Source organism: Vulpes lagopus, chromosome 10, assembly GCF_018345385.1.
Source record: "Vulpes lagopus strain Blue_001 chromosome 10, ASM1834538v1, whole genome shotgun sequence".
Taxonomy (NCBI): domain Eukaryota; kingdom Metazoa; phylum Chordata; class Mammalia; order Carnivora; family Canidae; genus Vulpes; species Vulpes lagopus.
In genome coordinates, this window is record NC_054833.1 from 48,509,696 (window position 1) to 48,524,987 (window position 15,292).

Below are 15,292 nucleotides of genomic sequence, written 5' to 3' on the forward strand. Positions count from 1 at the left end.
CTAAGTAAATTACATGAAATATTAAAAGGAGATAAGCATTATTGAAATTTTTAAAATGAAGCAGAGTAAGGAAAACTGGGATTGTCCATTAATGATAGGAAGCATAATAGTAGGATTTCGACAAGGAATGAAAGAACTGCAAAGCCATCTGCAGTGTAAACTTCATGATAAACTTTATAGTGGGTACAAATCCTGTCACTACACATGGGTCTAAGCAGCAGAAAGAGTCACTCCTGAAAAACTGCGCCTGTGTACATATATAAAAATATACACACGTACACCAGAATGATTTATATATATATATATGTATATACATTTATAAATCAATATTTTTACAGCCTATGTAAATCTACTTTGAACAATGTAATGTGGACAAGGCTTAATATGGGCTGGAACATTTTCTCCCTGTTACTTCTACGATAAACAATGCTGGAGTTGGGGGGGGGGTATGCAAATGTGTGTGTGTGTGTGTGTGTGTGTGTTTTGGATAGCATCTCCTGCTTGGAACAGAGCTGGCCAGAGCCCTATTCTTCTACAACCTGTCCTGATAACTGCCCAATCCCACAGGAACCTCAGGCTTTTTTTTTTTTAAATAACAAAAACAAACAAACCCCCTTCTACAACATACAACATAGCATCATGGAGTGGTGTCCTTCATCTCTAATCCGCCCTTTATGTAGTCCTGACTCCAAGGGAAGAATGCCACCTACCGAATCATCTGCACCAGTCAGCTGGTCCTGCAAAGTGCAGCAACGCTCAACTAGACCGGGGTTGGCTCCCAAACCCCTCCCTCCGATTATTCTTTGGCCTTAAAAAAATTTGCCACTATTTGGGCTGTCAGGAAGTTATGCTCTCGGCGCAGATATCTGATAAACACTTCCACATATTGTAGCCTTCTCAATGGCTAAGCCAAATTTCAGAGTCCTCTCTCTTGCCTGCATTTTCCTTAATTGCGCTTTGACGTTTGGAATGCCCAGGTCCTTGCAGCCGCAGACAGCGGAAACCGCTGGTGCACATCGTGCTGGGGCTGCAGAGCCTCGCTGCAGAAGCCGACGAGGGCTGCCCAAACAGGCCAACTAACGTTCGGGATTGCTCCAGAGGTCAGGCGACGCTGGGGGCTCCCCAGTGTGCGCAGCCGCGGCACCCTGCGACGCGCGGCTCCCGCCCCAGGCCTCGGGGGTGGGGGTGGGGGTGGGGGTGGGGGTGGGGGTGGAAGTGCGGGTTCGGGTGGGGGGCCCCTCCGCAGCCCGATGGAAGAGGGGCCGAAATCCCCGCAAGTCCGCGGTTCGGGCTGAGGCCGCCGCGACTGCGCCGCCGCACGCGCTGCCGCGTCGCCGTTCCCCGCGGGCGCAGCTTGGGCCGAGCTGGGGTCGGGCGCGCGTCCGCGCTCCAGAGGCTCCGGTTCGTGACCCGGGCCGGGGAGCCGCCGCGGGCTGGCAAGGTCAGTCGGTCGCCCGGACCCTACCCGGCCCGTGCGCCGCAGGGCGAGGCAGCCGCTGGGAGCGCCGCGGCCCGAGGACGGCGGCCGGGGGCGGGTCCCCGCGCGGGGCGCCTGGCGCGGAGGGGGCGGGCCCGAGGCGGGGCGGCTGCGGCGCGGGCGGGCGGTCGCCGCCGCAATCGCCTGCAGCCCGCGGAGCCGAGCGCAGCGGCGGTGCGTGGCCCCGACGGGAGGCGCGCCGCCCGCTCCCGGAGCCCGGCGCCCTGCCTAGCGCGGCAGCCGCTCGGGCCCGCGCGTCCGCGCCCCTCCGGCCGCAGCCCCGCGGACATGACCGCGTAGCCTCCTCCTGGCTGGGGTTTGCGGCAAGTCTTCTTCATGGAAGCGATGTCCCCCCAGCAGGAGACTCTAGGGGGGCAGCCGGGGCGCTCCTCTTCGCTGACAGGCGTGTCTCGGCTCGCCGGAGGCCCCGGCACCAAGAAGGTGAGGACACGCAGCGGCGCCCCGCGCCCGCCGCCGCCGCCCCGCCCGCCGCGCGCCCCACTCCCCGCGCGCGCCCCCCGCGCCGCCCCCCGCGCCGCCCGCCGCCGCCGCCGCCGCCGCCGCGGGGACTTAACGCCCGAGGCTCGCGGCCCGCTGCGGGAGTCCCGGGACGTTCCCGCCGTCCCCGCCCTCCGGCGCCTCCGTCCCCCGAGTCAGCCCTTCGCGTCTAGAGTCGTAATCGCCCCGGGAGCGGCCCCCGCAGCCTCCCTCCCCGTTCCCACCCGCCGCGGGACCGGCGGCCGGGCTCCTCCTCCGGTCGGGGCGCGCGGGCGGCCACCGGGGCCTCGCCTGCCTTTGCCCGCCCCCCGGGGTGCCCTGGGGCGCCCCCGAGGTCCCCCGGGCGCTCACGCCCGCGGACGAGGTCAGCGCCAGTCGTCAGGGCCCGCGGCGGCCCCCCGCGCCGAGGAAGGTAGGCGGGCGGCTGCGGCGCTCAGCCTCTCACCTGGACCCCGGCGCTCGGCGGGGGGTCGTGGTGGGGAGCGGGTCCGCGACCCCGGGCTCGGCGGCGGCGCTCAGACCCGCAGGTATGCCTGGATGCTGACGGTCCGGGCCGCGGGGGCGCGGAGGCTTAGTTCGGCCTGGACCCGGGCGGGGCGGGGCGGGGCCCGTGGGCTGCGGCGGAGGGGCTGGGGGCTCGGGGCCGGCCCCGCGGGGTCCCCTGGCCCCCCTGGCCCCCCAGGCCCCCCAGGCCCCCCAGGCGGCGGGAGCGGGGCACGGGCGACAACTTGTGGCGTGCGGTTCCCGGGCATCCCGGGCCCCCGTGCAGCTGGCGCCGGGGAGAGGGGCCCCAGGGCAAGGGCACGTGGCCCCGAGCCGCCGGCCTCGGCTGCCCCGCTCCCCGCGGACCGAACTGGGGGTTTCGGGCCGTGTCTGCTCTTCCTCCGCCCCCCCCCCCACCTTCTGGTATTGGCCCTTTTTTGCCCTGTGCCCTGAGGGTACCCTCCCAGCGTCTCTGGAAACAACTTGGGCTTAGAGGGATGCCATCCTTAAGAGATGCCCGGAGGCACGGCGTTCCCCCAGCGGCTGTGCCGGCCTTCGGGTGGCCGGGACCCCACAGTCTAAGGTGAGGCTGCGCACACCTGGAGCCTGGTGGATGCAGGTCGGTGGAGGAGAGCTGAGAGCGAGCGCCCGAGTGTGTGCGGGACCACCTGGGAGTGCGGGCGAGCTGGTGACCGTGCGGCTGAAGTGCTGGCAGCCTTTGATGTATGGAGGCTGCGGTTTGTCCTTGTTGCTTTTCTTCTTCTGAGATGAGATGCAGGGATGGCGCGCGCCTGCGTGCGTGTGTGTGTGTGTGTGTGTGTGTGTGTTAGAATTTGCCAGGCTAGCGCCACATTCAGGAAGGTAAATGAATGTTCAAAGTAATTGACACAGATCTGAAAGCATTTTTTTTTTAATTCTTGTAAACTTAAGGAATTAGGAATAATCAAAGATTTATATTCCCGGACAGCTGTCTTCCTTTACTAAGGGAAATGAAACATCCTGGCAAAGAACATTGGAGTAGCTTGATCATTTATCAAGTAGTACTTGTCCATTAAATGAAAGATAGCCTCACATCTTGAGCCATTGTCCTTAAGATGCTAACCTTCCTTATACATCATAATGGGCTGTCACATTACCAGCAGTGTGTCTTTCTTTTGGAAATAGATTTTGCTAATCCTAGTCATTCTGTAGCTTTTTACTTCCTTTGGAGCAAAGAAGAGATTGAAGAAATCTTTTCTTTTGCTTTAATTTTAATGTTTTTTCCCCATAAAAGTACATCCTTGCTTATCTTAAACATTAGCAGGCACGCCTTGATTTCAGGCCTCCATATTAGCAATAGAAGGTAATCGTAATAAAAAATACTTCCAAAGGACGGTTCATGGAATCATTGCCATTCCCTGGAGTCCATACTCTCATAGACTCCAGTCGTCATATAACCCAAATACTCGACAGATTGATCTTTTTTAATGTTTCATCTTGCATTCTTTGGTGTTTGGTAGTTTTAGTGAGTCACGAGACTTATTTCTAAAAAAGTCTACCATGTGGTTGTAGTGTTAATTATCAAGGCTTAGATCAATGTTTTTTAAACTGCCAGTTATAATCAACATTATAAAAAATTAAATAGAAAAATCCTAGCAAATTAGTGAGTGTAGGTTTGTATTCTTTATTTCATATATGTATGGTATTTTGGGTATTGATGTAAAACAGTTGTGTGGTTTTCTTTCTGAATGGTCCATATTTTTAAAGACAAGTTTATTGGCCAGATCACTGCATGGAATCAGTTCATCTGGCTTTTACTTCTTGTTCTGTTGATATCTTAATGATCTTGAGGAAATCACTTGACTTGTTTCAGCTTCCTCATTTATAAAATGGGAATCAAAGGGATAATTCTGCAGAAAGTGCTTTGAAATAAAAGCATCTTTTATTCTATGAAAACAAGGTGATCTTAAATAATGGAAAGAAGCAAAACAATAGTGTCTTTCAAGCTGGTCATCCTAGAGAGACCGCTGTTGATCCTGTGGTCCTGCCATTGCCTAGAATGTTACTGTTAAGGGGGCAGTGTCATACAATGTAGTGGAATTTGGAATGTGATGACCCAGGTCCAAGTCTCCGCTGAGTTGGTCCTATCTTTCTGACCTTAACTGTAACCTATAGTTTTCTATTTATAAATTGAACACGACAGTAGAACCTACTATTCAAGATTGTTTAGGAATATGAAATGTGACATCGAGTGACTACTGTCCTATAATAAGTACTCAGTAAGTATTAGCTCTGATTGTTTATAATTTCTCCCATATTTGTGGTACATACTATGTCCCACTTGTTCAAGCCAAACTCTGGGATTCATTTTTGACTCCTCTTATTTCCTTACTCTACAGCAACCATCAGAAAGGCCAGTCAACTATTACTTCAAAACATATCTTGAATTTCTCCACTTCATCTCTTAGGGCTATCAATGTAGCCCAAGCCTGACCACCACCATCTCTCCCTTGTACGTTTACAGAGACTCCCTCACTTGTCTAACATCTCGCTTGCTCTTTCCTGACCCAGTTTCCAGTTAGCACCAGAGTGATCTTTAAAAATGTAATTTGATCACATTGCTCACTTGCTTAAAATCCTGTAGTGGCTTTCCATCATATTTAGGATAAAATAGCCTTCTCTATCTCTCCCATCTCATTCCCTTTTCTACCTTGTGTATTCTCCAGCCACACAGGCCTTTTTTACACATCAGGTATTCAGATTCATTCCTCTTCTGAGGCCTTGGGTGGTGCTCTTCTCTCTGCTTCTGCCACAGGACTTTGCAGTGTTGACTCTCCCATGGCGTTCAGATGTTAGGGCCTCTCAGAGGCCTGTCCTGACTACCAAATGAAAGTTGCCACCCTCACTCTTGGTCTATACCTCTGTTTCATATTCATCGTAGCATTCATCCTTGCTTCTTATTTACTTCTTATGTTATCTGAACCCTTCACCAGATTGTGAAAACCATGAGAATAGGGATCTTATCTGTACTATTCAAGGCTGCCTCTCCAGTGCCTAGGACAGTGCTACATACTAGGTACTCAGTAAGCACTAGTTGGGTAATACAGCAGTGACAGGACAGATAGAGCCCCTGTATTCAGAGTGTTTGATTTAGACCAGAATCAGCAAACCTTTTCTTAAGGGTCCAGATAGTAAATAATTTAGGTTTGTCGACCATGAGGTCTCTGTTGCAGCTACCCACTTTGCTGTTATAGTGATAAAACAGCATAGGCAGTATGTAAATAACTGGGCATAATTGTCTTCCTGTAAAACTGTGTTTAGAAAAACAGTTGGTGGGTCCCTAGCATATAGTTTGCTCACCCTCGGGTTTGGAGCTTTGCTGTTGACTAAAACTTTCTGTGCTGATGGAACTGCTGTTTATCTACAATGTCGAGTTTGATGGCCACTAGCTACATGTGGCTGTTGAACACTTGACATGTGATTAGTGCAACTGAGGAACAAAAAAATATTTAACAGTCTCACTGAAGCATAATACAGGATACATAATACAGGATACTGAGGCATAATACAGGAAACTACGTATTTGAAGTATATAAATCTGTAAGCTTTGGTACATGCATATAATTGTGAAACCATCACAACAGTTAAGATAATGAACATATTTATCATAAACCCCAAAGTTTATGTCCCTTTCTAATCCCTCGGTTTGCTCCCCATTCTTAGGCAACCATTGGTCTGTTTTCTGTCACTATAGATTAATTTGCATTTTCAAGAATTACATGTAAAAGGAATCATACTATGTATTTTTTTGGCTTCTTTAATTCAATATAATTATTTTAGGATTCATTAATGTTTTTGCATATACCAGTAGTTCATTTCATTGCTGAGTAGTATTCCATCATGTAGAGAAGCCACAGTTTGTTTATCCATTCACCTGTTAGTAGGTTTTGGCTACTCCAAATAAAACTGCAGTGAACATTCATTTAGAAGCCTTTGTGTGGACCTATGCTTTCACTTCTTTTGGGTAAACACTCAAGCATTGAATGGCTGGGTCAGATTTTACATGTATGTTTAACGTTTTAAGAAACTGTCAAATTGTTTACCAAAGTGGTTTTACATTCCCACCAACAGTGTATGAGTCTCATTTCTCCACATCTTCACCCACACTTTTTGATTACCCCCTTTTAGAGGGTATAATATGGTGTTTCACTGTGGTCTTGATCTCCATTTCCCTAATGACTAGTGATGTTGAGCATCTTTTTGTTGTTGTTGTTGTTGAGCATCTTTTTATGTGCTAACTTGTCATCCATGTGTTATCGTTAGTGAAGTGCTATCAAATATTTTGCCCAATTTTAGTTGGATTTTTAGTTTTTGTATTACTGATTTTTAGAGTTACTTGTATATTCTGATTCAAGTTCTTTATCATACATGTGATTTGCAGATATTTTCTCCCATTCTGTGGCTGGTCATTTTATTCTTTTAACAGTGTTTTTCAAGGAACAGAGTTTTAATTTTGATGATATCCCAATTCATCATTTTTTTCTGTAATTTTACTTAATTGTAATTTATTTGAATTTAAATTTAAGTTGCTGCATGTGTCTAATGGATACCATACTGGACAGCACAGGTTGAGACAAAGAGACAAAAGCAGTAATAACAAAAAATTAATAAACCATGCCAACTATTACTGAAAAAACAAACATGGATGTGGAGCTAGGCCACTCTGGCATTAAGGTTTCAAGGAAGGCCTCTTTTCAGTGAGGCTTTACCCTTTTATGAGTGAAAACAAGATGCTATAAAAAGATTTCGAGAAGTAGGAACAATTATTCAGGAATCCTGAGGTAGGAAAGAACATGATGCATTTGAGGAGTCAGTGTGTAGATGCCATGTAAGAATTATTGTGTTTATCTTATAGCCACATTTATTATTTTAATCTGAAGCAGAATTACCTACCTGGCTCATCAACTTTTATTCGCTAGTCAGAGGATTTGACTATTTCTAGAAATCAAAGATTTTCTGTCACCTAGGCTCTCCAGAATAACACACAGTAGATTTGTATAGTAATTTCTAAAAGTGTGATTTTAAAAGGAACATATAGATAATGCTTCTGGATATGCATTCTGGATATAATTCTAGATAAATCTTCTGGATAATGCATCCTTGAGGCCCTATTTGGATAGAACAGTTTTTATGAAATGCAATGGAAGCACCTATTAGAGTAATTTCGGTTAGAGATCATTTGTATCCTACTCAAGCACTCTGACCCTTTGGTTTCATGTACTAGTTGAAAACTCCTTGAATAAGATGGATGTTGGGATAGGGAAAACAGACCTATATGCACAGAAAGTCAATAGAAGCAATAGGATTTTAAAATAGCTCCAACATGTTAAAATGTGGCAGCTGTTGTTGTACATTTCATTCTGCCTTATCTTTCTGCATTATCTGGGTCTTGGTAGAACACCCCCAAGAGCCAACTTTGGCCGTAAGTGCTGGAGTTTGAATGAAACATCTTGGAGAGTAAACTTTAAGTTTTACCTTATAATACTGAAAAAATACTTTGCCTGTGGTTAAACCAGTATCTTGCTGAATCCTTTTCTGGTGTTATTCACAAAATCAATGGATAAAATCAGGTCCATATAGTTGTTTTAGCTGAGAGGAGTCTGAAATTATCAAAATCTAAGTTAGATTAATCAGAAATGGCTTCTGTTATCACCAGTGAGATCTCCAAAATTGTTACTGTACTTGGTTTCTTTGTCTGTAAAAATGGTGGTGATAATCCATATCTTGTATATCTTTTGACCCATATGTGGGTCAAAAGAAGAAAGTATATTCTGTACTTTTGAAAAAAAAGAAGCCAATTAGTATCTTTTACCAGGTGAAAGGAGGTGTAAAGCAATAAAAAGAGTTTTATTTCTTTGAATTTAACAAGAACATTTACATGCAAATGAGTGAAGAATGCTATCTGTCTCATTAGGCTCAGGCTACCATAACAAAATACCATAAGTTGAGTAGTTTAAACATCAGACATTGATTTTTTTTTACAGTTCTTATAGTTCTTACAGTTCTGGAGGCTCTGAATTCCTATGATCTGGGTGTCAGGCAATTCAGTTCCTGGTTGGAAGTTCACTTCTTGGCTTGTGGTTGACCATCTTCTTTCTTTGACTTCATGGGAGGGTGAGGAGAAGCAGGGAAAGGAGGAGAGAGGGAGAGAGATGGAGATGGAACTAGTTATCTCTGGTCTCTTCTTTTAAGGGCACTAATCTCATCATAGGGGCCTCACTTTCATGACCTCATCTAAACCTGATCATCTCCCGAAGACCCCTGCCTCCTAATACCATCACATTGGAAATTAGGGCTTCAACATATGAATATTGGGGGGGGGGGGTAGGACATAGACATTCAGTCCATAACCTTACCCTTGAAAGTAGTCATCCTTGAAGGTCATAAATATATAAAGTAGAAACCTGAGCAGAAAGATAAGAATTTAATGTTTATAATTTATGGGATAATAAAAGGAAATTTTAAAGACTCTTTAAGTGAATGCCTAGCTATATATGTAATACTCATCAATTATATGAGATGTTTTATTAGCTTATTTCTACAGAAGAAGGAATCTGAGCCCTGCCAAGGCCATAAGCAGCAAAGCTGGAATTTGAACCAGATCTTCCAACTCTATTTCTTTTTCTAACTAGATTATAGATGCTTTTGTTACTATTTGTAGCATAAGATATAGGAGAGAGTAAATCTGAATTCTGTATAACCAGCTGAGAAAAGTACATTTGAGAGATTTTTCTCCTGAGAGGTAATTTCCTTCTCTGGGAATGAGAAGCTCTACTTTCTCTATCTGCCATTATGTTCACTGCTGCCATTAGGTAAATGTCAGGTAAATGCATTAGTCAGGGTTCTCCAGAGAAACAGATTAAGAACAGTCCCATAATCTGCCATCTTTTCCTGAGGCAAGATGAGATGAGATGTCCCAGCTTACCAGTGAGGCAGGAAAAAGGGGGCGAATTTCTCTTTCCTCTACTCTTTGTTCTGTGAAGGCCCCCGAGAGATTGACTGATGCCCACTCACTGTGGGGAGGGCCATCTGTCTTCTTAAATCCAGTGATATAAATGGTAATCTCATCCAGAAATACGTCATAGACACACCTAGAAATGTTTAATCTGGGCACCCTATGAACAGTCAAGTTGACCAGTAAAATTAATCATTACAGTAAATATTAACTAATGGTGACAATAAATGGCACAATCATTGATCTGATTACCTTGGAAATCTATGACTTTTATGCCTTGGTATCTGTCATTTTCAGAAGTTTTATATAAGGCACTCATTGTTTCTCTGGAGTTCCTTAGCCAGGCCTGCTTTCCAGGCCAATATCTCAGTCTTGCTTGCTGCTGGAAAGTTTGGCATAGGCCCCAAACTTATAGAACTGTATTTCAAAGTTACATGTGGGTGTACAGATGATTCCACTATGGACAGTCATGTGTTTGGCAAACCCAGTTGAAACTCTCTATTCAGAAAACATTTTATGCCATGAATCTTGAATGTAGGAAAACACTTGCTTGCATAGTTATTTTTACTTAAAATGTAAACACAATAGTGCATTTTAACATGGCAAAAGAAAAATTAATTCTTTGTGACTCTAACATTCATATGTTAGAACAGAATAAATTGTATTTTTTATAAAACAAAACTTAAGGACTATCTTATTTTTATGCATTTGCATAAGAAGTAATTATCAACTTGAAGTGAAATAGTTAAAATAGGGAGTTGCAGCTTAAAGACCGAAAATTCACAAGTCACAGATTCCCAAATAGTGCAGTTGTCGCTCTTGGTTCCCAAGTAAAGATGGTTGTGAAGCAATTGGTTACTCTGTGATTTCACAGTTGTCCCAGATTATGAGTTGGAGAAAAGTCTGCAGAACAAAAGGTGGATATGTTCCATCAACTGGGAGAGGTGACATAACTGAAGGCACCTAGAAAAAAAGAGACTTCAGTAATCGAGGTGTCCGAATTCTTTCAAAGTTCTTTTCCTGTTATCCAGGACTTGTTGGTAGTTCTTTTCAAAGTAAAGACATCTTGTGCCTTAAAGAACCACATAACAACAAAGATATGTGATTACGAAGCTGGCCTTCCTAGAAGTTATGAGTAGTTGAAAATATACTAAGTATACAAAGTAAATCGCCACTAACACATGTTGTAAACTATGAAGTTTCACAGAAATAAATGGGTATGTAACTACCACCAAGGTTCTGTATGCATACGTAGACATACTAATGCCTACAGCCCTTGTGTACATGGGCTCTGAAGAAACATGTATGTTTTGTTACTGTGATTTGCTAGATTTTATGACTCCTGCCTCTCATATCTCCAGAGCATTTGGCAAGAACCTCTGTTACAGACTGAATGTGCCCTCCCCTAAACTCATGTTGAGGTCCTAATCCCCATGGGTTGGATGAGATCATGAGGACAGAATCCCCATGATGGGATTAGTACCCTTAGAAGAGACCAGAGAGCTTGCACCCCCTCTGGCTCTGTCCCCCATATGAAGAAGTACAGCTGGAAGGCCGCTGCACATGAGGAAGAGGGTCTCACCAGGAACTGAATTTGCTGGCACCTTGACTCAACTTCCCAGCTTCCAAAGCTATGAAAAATAGATGTGTGTTGAGGCCACCCAGTCTGTGTTATTTTGTTATAGTAGCCTGTGCACACTACCTCTGAAATGAATGTTCATCCGCAGGAAAGTGTGCTCTCCATTCTTTATGTTGATGTCCCAAGTGCTGTGGATGGTAGGGACTCTGCGGGCCCCGGTGTGTGCACAGAGCCCTGCAGGCTGGGTATTCATTGTGGTGTTGACAACTGCAGCAGTTCCTGAAGCAGCCTTGGATGGGGATGAGGGCTAGCCTTTGTTGACTTATGGAGGACTTAGCTACAGTGGGAGAGGCTGCAAAGGGAGCAGAGGAAACTGCTTCCTGTCATCCACCAATAATGAGGCTTGCAGGCAACACAGCCCATTTTATTTTATAATTTTGTTTCAGTCTTATTTTCTTTATCTAGGACAAGTTTAGATTAGAAACATCCGACTAAGAGCAGAAATAGTCTTATCAGTACTGTGTGTCAGTGCTGTGCTGAGCAGCCTTGACCTCATTTTGACAGACAGCTGTCACATGGCACAAGTGAAAGGTAAAACCTATTTCTGGATGTTTGGTCACTGGTGTGTGGACTCTGAAAATGGAATGTATGTGTGCCCACATCAGCTCACGTTTCACAGCTACTCTGTGGCCTTTTACTTTCCTTGTTTACCTGGGTCTTAATGGACACCTAGGAGAGAGTCTGTATTTCCTCTTCTACCCCTACATTCAAACTCTTCAACCTCAGCTTTGGCAGTAGTCATCACTAAGTTGACTGCATCTGAATCTGGATAGACCTGGGCCTGTTTTCTATTCTCATTTTAAACATTCTGGTTATTACCATTATGGTTTCTGGATTTGATGACCATGCCCTTCCCCTCTGCACAAGGAAAGTGAGAGGTTGCTGCAAGTCAGAGCTTCCCAACCATTAGAGATGTGGCTGCTACAGCCAGCCCCCCAGCCACTAGGCAGGTAGATGGGTACAGAGCAGCCGGAGACCCTCTTTGTTATCACAGTGTGCCGTGGATGTGTAAATCATATCACATTGTGATATGATGATATGAAAAATATCATGCCATGATATGAAAAATGTAGTGAAGCCCTGCCTTTAAGGGAATATTAGGGTGGTTGGTGATTGATCCTGTCTACTCCAGGGTGCCACTAAAAATGAATCATGACCAGAGGCTGAAACTGGTGACTTTGCCAAAGAGGAAAGTCCAGCCAACTCCAAGGCCCACAGTGATACTCCAGAAGCCTGCATGGGTCAGGTAGAGGCAGAAGAACAAAAAATCATGTCTAAGAGGAATTCTGCTACCTTCGTATTTATTTATATACAGTACTTATGCAGGCTAAAGCCTTACTTTATATGTTACACTATCACAGTGTTTTCCATGTCAGAGGACTTCTCATATAATCTTACCTTATTCTTTGTGGCAGGTAGGATAGTTATGTCATCTTAGAGGACTCAAAAGTTAAGTGCTAGAACCAGGGTGCAGGATTTAGGTCCAGTGTCTCCTAGCCCAGTGCCCATTGTCCTACAAGGCATAAATTCTCATCTTTATTGTTTTATTTCAAAATGGTTTTCTCATAGAAGGAGAAAAGACAGCCAAAAGTAAAAGTATTTCTTTCTTAATCTCAGAAAAGAACTTTTATCCTTTCACAGTAGTCTATTGTGATGACATTTGTGTTAATTAAATGCTCAAATGGGTTCTGGATGAGATGATTCATTAATAGAAGATCACACACATCACAGACCACACTGACAATAGTGAGAAGCTTTAGCTTACCCAGTGGTCAGAACCTGGTTGTGATAACAGGACCTAGAAGCAAGGTGTATGGTTAAAAATAATTTTCTTGTTTCCTTGCATAGCCCGTGTCTCTGAGGTATGTCTCCACAAATTAAATGTTGCTCCACAGATTAAATGCATGTCAGGAAAACAAAAAAGAAACAGATTATTGCTTGCAAAATTGTATAGACCAGCTACAGAAGGATTCATGATCAAATTTGAATAAGCTAATTTGTAAATTTGATTAATATTTTTCTAGCCTTGAAACCTGAATTCTTTAAAAGCTTTCCTCAAAGCCCTCATTTTAATATATCTGCTGCTGAAGCAAACACTCAAAGCCCTCATTTTAATGCTATGCTAATTTTAAATGTTTAGAAGTGACTTCATCACATTTGACTTAAATTCTGCTGAAATGCTTAGATGTTTTTCTTCCTAAAGTGACTGTAACAGAAGAAAGTATGAAAAATTGTACTTCACCTGACTTAAATCTTCCATCCTGTTTCTTTCTTTTGATAGGCATTCTTTTCCTGTAATCTCTCTGAGAACTAAGAATGACCAGATTCAGAGTGATTTAGAGGTTCCAAAAATAGCAGTGTTTTCTGAGTTGTTGAAAATAAAAAACCAAAAATTTTTTTCTTCAGTTATCTGTTTACAGTTTCCTTTTCCTACATAGGCACACTTGTTTCACCAGCTTAAACTCTCAGATACGAGCAATATTAGTTCACTGACTTGTATACTGCTACTGAAAGTGTACTGTGTGAAAATGGTAAGGTGAGGGCACTGGAGAGTTAGGGGAAGAGCGGGGACGAACTGCAGTAGAAAGGTGAGCATTATTCCTTAGATCTCTGAGGAATTCGGAGAGTCATACATTTTGTACAAAAACATGTTGGACAAAAAGCAAATAATTTTCATTTTCTTATTTGTACTTCAGGTGATTGTTATACAAATAAAGGAAATTATGGCTCTTGGCTATAAGCCATTTTGCAGGGGTGGAACCCAGTGGCTTAGCAGTTTGATGTTTAGCTCTTTTTCTTTTTCATAGCTTTATTGAGATATAATTCACATACCATAGTATATTCAGAGAACTGTGCATCTGTTGTCACAGTTTCAGAACATTTTCATTATCCCAGAAAGAAACACCACACCCCTTCGTCGTCTCATCCCAACCTCTGAGCAAACACTAATCTACTTCTAAGTTTCTGTAGATTTATTTATTCTGGATTTTTCATATAAATGGAATCATATATTATGTGGCCCTTTGGGACTGCTTTTTAATTAGTATAAGATTTTCAAGATTCATCCATGTTGTTATACATGTCAGTGTGTCTTATTGCCAAGTAATATTCTGTTATATGGATATACCACATTGTGTTTATTCACTCATCAGTAGATGAACATTTGGGTTTTTTTTCCCACTTTTTAACTATTATAAATAATGCTACTGTGACCATTCACGTGCATGTTTTTGTGTGGACATGTTTTCATTTTTCTTGTTTATGTACCCAGGAGGAAATGCAGGATCCTCTATAACTCTGTGTTTAGCCTTTGGCAGAACTTCTCAACTAGTTTCCAAAGTAACAGCACCATTTTACATTCCCACCAACAGTTTATGAGAGTTGAGTTTATCCACATCTTCACTGGCACTTTTTATGTCTTCTTTAATAAAGCCATCTTGATGAGTACAAAGTGATACTTAATGGTTTTGATTTGCATTTCCCTCATGGCTAATGATGTTGAGAATTTTTTATGTGCTTATTGGACATTTGTATATCTTCTTTACAGAACTGTCCATTCAGATCCTTTGCCCATTTTAAAGTTGGCTTATTTTTATTTAATTGTGACAATTCAGTAGTTCTTTATATATAAATCGCCTAATAAATATATGATTTGCAAAAATTTTCTTGAATTCTGTGGGTTTTCTTTATGCTTTCTTAATAGTGCCCTTTGAAGCATAGAAGTTTTTAATCTTGACACAAATGTCCAGTTTATCTATTCTTTCTCTTTTGTTCTTGTACTTTTGGTGTCATATCTAAGAAACCGTTGCCTAATCCAGGGTCACAAGTATTTCTTCTAAATTTTTTTTTTTGTAATTTCAGCTCTTACTTTTAGATCTTTGATTCATTTTGAGTTAATTTTTACATATGGTTTGAGATAGGGGTCCAGCCTAATCCTTTTGCATGTGGATATCCAGGTGTCCCTGCAGCATTTGTTGGCAGGTAATTAACTTTAATCATCTGATGTTTACCCTGTATTGTAGTTCAAAGTGGTACATGTCGGGACACCTGGGTGGCTCGCACCACCCAGGCAGATGGGCATCTGCCATCAGCTCAGGGCGTTATCCTGGAGTTTCGGGATCGAGTCCCATGTCGGTTCCCAGTAGGGAGCCTGCTTCTCCCTCTGCCTATGTCTCTGCCTTCTCTCTGTGTCTCTCATGAA

At 43.8% G+C, this 15,292-nt stretch overlaps 1 protein-coding gene across 4 annotated transcripts in view; it reads left to right on the top strand.

Moving 5' to 3' along the window:
- The first annotated feature begins 928 nt into the window (after positions 1-928).
- Positions 929-15,292, top strand: part of ARHGAP20 (Rho GTPase activating protein 20) — a 132,811-nt gene continuing 118,447 nt past the window's right edge. For 2 of the 4 annotated variants that reach the window (XM_041771692.1, XM_041771695.1), the window contains exon 1: positions 1,616-1,918. In XM_041771692.1, coding sequence (XP_041627626.1) covers positions 1,814-1,918 — 105 coding nt within the window. In that variant the 5' untranslated portion in view covers positions 1,616-1,813. Of the gene's footprint in view, positions 1,101-1,615; positions 1,919-2,342; positions 2,388-15,292 lie in introns of those variants that run through there. The other 2 variants (XM_041771693.1, XM_041771694.1) reach the window with 2 other exon arrangements.